Below are 5,868 nucleotides of genomic sequence, written 5' to 3' on the forward strand. Positions count from 1 at the left end.
TGTTGTTGCTACAAACTTAATTAAGAATATATGGAACTTATGAATATGTAAGTAAAATAAAATAAAAAAATACTTTTTCTAATAGAATCCGTAATCTGTAATTTCTTACGGAACAATTAATATTAAAAGCATGATTATTGTTGTTAAAGTATAAACTTTTTTCCGTAGATAAATCAAAGCTCAAATTATTATTTCTATAGCTGCAGTTTTAAGTATGGTATGGCGTTTGTCAATAGGCGGATTGAGCAAGCGCCCGCATAGCACGGGGCCGATGCGTCGGAATGCATTGAGTACGAAGTTACGCGCGTCTGCATGCACCATTGTTTCCCGACGATCCCCACACTAGTCTGTGATTTGAACAAATACATTTTAATATGCATAGTTAACAATACTTACGTTATAGGGAATATTAAGTTGATGTGTTGTAAAAATAAGGGTCACTGATTTAATTGGATTTGTTATTAGTACTAGAATTACTGCATACGTCATTTTGAAATCTTTATTATAATTTACCAATTTATAGAACTATGCATATTTAAATCAATATATAAAATATCTCTGTTTTATGCTATTTAATATTAAAGAAATGAAAATTTCAATCATAAAAGTTAATCTTTATATCCAAAATACTAAAGGAATTTAAATAAGGACTAACAATGGTAATTTACTCTTCGGCGTCCGGAATCTAATTTACCATAGAACAATAGGGGTTACTGATACACGCGTTGTACATTCAAACAACACAATAAGGTTCGACATATTCATACATAATTGACGTCACAAAATCCCCTAAACCGAAGTCAACAATGCGGGGAGTCCTGGCGTGTGTTATGCACGCTCCACACACACGAACATGCTACCTCCGTCTGAACATGCCTTTATCGAATTTAATTGACAGACTGTGATTATAATAAAACTAATTACTTTATTTTTTTAATTAGTTCAGGCTTAGTGATTACGAAAAGAGGATCATTTAATCCTCTTTTCGGAATATCTGTGGATAGCGAAAAATTAAAATAAAAGTCATAGATCGTACTTTTCCAGGAGTGGACTTTGAAACTGTCATTAGAAAAATTAGCTTTTGAAAACAATCTCAAAGACTTTGTCTATAAAATTAATTAAAAAAACTGAATACTTACAATGACACAAATAAAATAATAAACGAAGAAGATAAAACAAATAATAGAAGCAATTTGATAAAACTCTGGACGTTAACAAAGCTAGTGACCGTTAGTGTTGAAAGCTTTTGATACGTAAAGTTCTATACAAAGTTCCATTTGTAACCTTACCCGTGTGGGGACGAAGGGCAAAAAAGTTAAGATTTTATTCTCCCCTTTACAAAAGGCTGCACGTGGTAGGGTTGTGGTGTAGCTACTCTTTTTTTTTCATTTACCGAAGGTATTATGTTATGGTTAAAATTGTTGAGAGTGCACTGGGGATCGGTTACGACAACTTTCATAGCCAGCGTTGATTAATTTTCGCTTCATTGAAGTGTTATGGAAATTTTTGGATATTACATTATACAAAACATATTTCAAATAATGTACAACATAAGTGATGTTGGAAAATTTATATATTATATTCACAAAGTACCTATTCTAACATCTTATGTAGTACATACATTTTTTTATACTACTTTGTAACTATAAAACATTAACGCGATAAAAATAAAACATAAAATTAAATATTCAAATGTTATGTTTAATTCAAATATTTTTTATAAGCACATAAGATTTTTTTCGCCTAATTTTAATATATTATCACCTCATAACGCTTTTAAAAACTAATAGACATAAATATCGACATTTTTAAATTAATTCCTTATTCCTTAATTAATTCATTTTAAAGTATTAATTTCTGTCATAATTCCAAAGAATATTACGAAGTTGATACGATGTGGGGGCCTTCAAGAGTAGAGTGAATAGGCATCTACAAAGCTAGCGCGTACCATCTTTAGACCACATCTTCACCTCATCGGGTGAGATCGTGGTCAAGCGCTAACTTTTTAAATATTAAAAAAAAAAAAAAAAAAAAATTAAGAATGTTCAACTAATACTAATTTACATAATAGTAATTTCGTAATTCGAAAGTAAATAACTTAAACGTTAAACAGATTAATTTGGTTAAGAATGTAAGGTAATTTTGTCTTAAGCTAGTTTAGACTCGCTGTCGCAATAGATTTTTTTTATCTTTCAATCTTATTGGAAACATGTTTTACTAGTAATCGAAATCACACTATTTATTTGTAAGTTAGAGAATATATAGATATTGATTTTATAATTCTAAGTGACATTTTTTTGACTCTTTGATTCCCCGATTTTAATCCATTAAAGGTATATTTATTAACAAGGGATATGTAGTATATTCCTAACAATAATCTTACTAATTCTTACTAATATTTTAAATGCGAATATTTGGATGGATGGATGGATGGATGCTTGTTTGAAAATATCTCGGTTTAACGGATCTCAATGAAATTTAGCATAGATGTAGATAGTCTGGAAGAACACATAGTAGACCAAACAAACATATTATGTTTTTTTTTAATTCCGCGCGGACGGAGTCGTGGGCGACAAATAGTGTTTAATAAAGATTCTTATAAGAAAAAAATATACGTAAATAGGATAGGAACACTAAAAATGCTTCAGATATTTTCACAATTAGAAGACATTTTCGTAATGTCTAAAATAAAGTCGTTTTAAATATTATCCACAGAATATGACTATACTAAATTAACTTGCAAGCACAACGACACAATCACACCATATAAAATGACAATAGTCTAAAACACACGAAAAACTTCTTTATTTTAACTTAAATTTACGCACACACGCGTATCGACTCATTAACATAATGCTACTGAGTTACGTATTATATTTTATTAATGGATGTAATAAATTTATAGCTTAATTAGAGTAAATTCCAAATGTAAGTCAATAGATTTATAACTTTACGGACAGGTAGTTTTTACCTCTACGAAATGTTTACAACTCCGTAGCACTTTGCTACGCATATAATACAATTAATTTGAATTTCAGATATATCTAGATGTTGTTAAGTAATTAAACAATAATCATAATCCTTTAAAAGAAACACAAATCTTCAAAGCTGTGTCTTAAATGAGCAAACAGGGGTTATAAATTTCGTATTTGTAAACATATGTATTGTATTTAACATATTTAACTAGTCCCTTTATGTACTTATATCCTTACAACTTCTTTAACAAATAATTACATACAGTATCTATGAAATTTCTTTGACTCTTTTCATCCTTTGTACAAATATTTAATTTTAATTTTTACTCGTGGAGCTAAGATGATATCCAAAAAAGTCAACATCTTATTGTGTATTCTGTTTAAGGAAATTCAATGGCCATATAGGATTGTAAAACATTGTATAAAGCTAACATTAATGTGCCTTGAGGATATTAAAATAATTGTCCGTACATCCTCGCAGTGATCGAAGGAAATTATTTATCAGCGCGCCATACGTGATTTGCGAGCGCCGAGCAGTGCCAAGCCGCGCCGCCCTGGCCGCAGTATAAAGACGATTTAATCGCAGGAAGCGACACAGGCGTACTATGATAAATCTGCGACGGAACTTATCTATCCAACCGCCAGCTGCCGCCCATGATTCATAGTGTTGCGATGCTCATTCCGCTTAGAATTTGCAAACCAAACGCCGACGGCGTACGGAAAGTCGTAACAATTATGCGAGCCACGTATCTATTGTTCGCCGTGCTACAATCATAAAATCCTTGCATAATAATATTTCGTTGAACTATTTAGTTGTGCATACTTGAAGAGTTATTCGATATTCCAAAGAGTTATATTGTTAAAGTATAATTGTGGAACGAGTATTGTCGTTCCAACTAGTGGTTACCAATAAAGCTTTTATAAACAATCCAATCGACTATTCTAAGTCGCGGCACGTCAAAGCTCCTATTCGTAGGAGTTCTCGGTAAAAACCAGTCGGCGAGCGCGCGCCAACTCGCGTGCTGAGCGCGCGCCGCCCAGCTCCCGCGTTAGCCGCGCGCCGCACGCGCCATCCCGGCTCGGTATAAAAGCTCGACGCCCTTCCTGATTCGATCATTCCTAACTGCCGCTCCGTGTGTGCATGTCGCTCTCTTTTACCTTCCTGTAAATACGTAGTCGTAATTCGTTACACTAAGTTACTATTACTTGTAAAGTTAGTTATAAACATGTGTCTCGCTAAGGATGGATCACCTTCGCCGCAAAAAGAGGTCGTGTCGCCTCGTTCTCCATGGAAGAAGCTCTTGAACCGTCAGGTAAATTTACTAACTTTTAATTTGCTCACAGTATTATATATTAATTGAAAAAATTCAAGCTCGATAAATAAAAAAACAAATATTTTCCTTTACTTGTAAATGTAAGTTTGTGTATCTAAGTTTGTTTTCGTTATTAATTACAGAGCTCAAAGCCCAAATTGCCGCGAAAGGTGACGACATCGACGCGAGTTAATCTTAATAAGTGCTGGACGAAGCTTGGTGAGCTGATATCCAACGCGTCTCCGCGCGCTGACCTGCCATCGCAAAAGACTGTATACCCGGAGGAACCTCTCTTAGTGCCGTTCTCTGAATACTTCTACCCTGTTGACCCGGTCAAACCGGTGCCTGTCGAAGACAGCGACAACGCAGAGAACCAAAACATTCTCAACAACAACCGATTCGAGCTGATCTCCGAAGCTTTGGAAATCAACGACAACATGGCTAACGAAGTTCGCGAAATCTGCTACTCGGCCACCAAAAACAACTGTTTCGTATGTAAATTATGCTATTAATCTTTATTTGTGCCTTAGTTTTAATTCCAATTACCGCTTTTCCGAATCCTTTCTTCCCATTCGAAGCTTTAATTTTTCGGTACTATTAATCCAGTGAAAAACAAAATCATGTCTTCCAATGTTTAGATTAAGTGCGTGCTCGTTTCGTAGACTATATCAATCGTGTCTTCCATTAGACTTAGAACTGTCACAATAACTGGTCAGTTTTGACAGCTGTCATTACAACTATAAAGATTTTAAAACCAAGATTAACCGCATCATTTATATGTTAACTTTTACTTTATAGATAATTTTTCTGACATATTTTTTATCTGTCAGAACTGGCCAGTTATAAGTTGATGGGTATAGTTAGATCGATGGTGCATCAAGTCGCTTTCCAGTTGGCTATATTGTGATTACTATTGATTAATTATCTGTGATCTTAGTTGTATTACCAACTCGGAATCGTATTACAGCATCATCGAATTGTTTAAATTAATTGTTCGATTTAATATAACAGTGTAAATTGACAGCATGTTTTGGTAGACAGCTTTAAAGCCCAACTGCACTGTATTTATCAACGCACTAATAACTGGTTAGCTCTTGCATTTCAATCCTGAATAAATCATAATTGTATCGTAAATCAACGTCTTCCATTAGTTTGTAAGAATTTGTCTGTGATTTTAAAAATACACATGAAAGCTTTAATTAGTTATAAGGGAATTATTATAACAATTGAATTGTTTATATGCAAATTATAAAGACTATATCAAAATGTATTTGCTCACTGTGGATGTTTATGTTACTTGAAACTTAGAATTGAAAATAAATTGTATATGTAAGCATAAGATTAATTTTTCTTTGATTATAGGTTTTTAGTGTTTTTGGGAACATCCACAGAGAGCTTAACTTAGAAAATAGTAAACATATCTTCAACGAAAGCTTTAATAGTTTTTAAGGTTAGATTAAGGTTAAGACAATTTTGATAATTTCTTCTTTTTTATGTTTTTTTATTCCATTGAAATTTGCGTTAAGTAAAAGTAGGCCGAGCGTGCCAATCTTAATTTTTAGAATTAACTAATACTTCTT

The 5,868-nt window shown here is 33.0% G+C and overlaps 1 protein-coding gene across 1 annotated transcript; it reads left to right on the plus strand.

Annotated features, from left to right (window-relative positions):
* Positions 1-4,107: 4,107 nt before the first annotated feature.
* LOC106720985 lies at positions 4,108-5,507 on the plus strand. The gene is made up of 2 exons (XM_014515796.2): positions 4,108-4,288; positions 4,432-5,507. The coding sequence occupies exons 1-2, from the start codon at positions 4,202-4,204 to the stop codon at positions 4,798-4,800; spliced, it is 456 nt and encodes a 151-aa protein (XP_014371282.2). The 5' UTR covers positions 4,108-4,201; the 3' UTR covers positions 4,801-5,507.
* Positions 5,508-5,868: the final 361 nt, after the last annotated feature.

Source organism: Papilio machaon, chromosome 15 (genome assembly GCF_912999745.1).
Source record: "Papilio machaon chromosome 15, ilPapMach1.1, whole genome shotgun sequence".
Lineage (NCBI taxonomy): Eukaryota > Metazoa > Arthropoda > Insecta > Lepidoptera > Papilionidae > Papilio > Papilio machaon.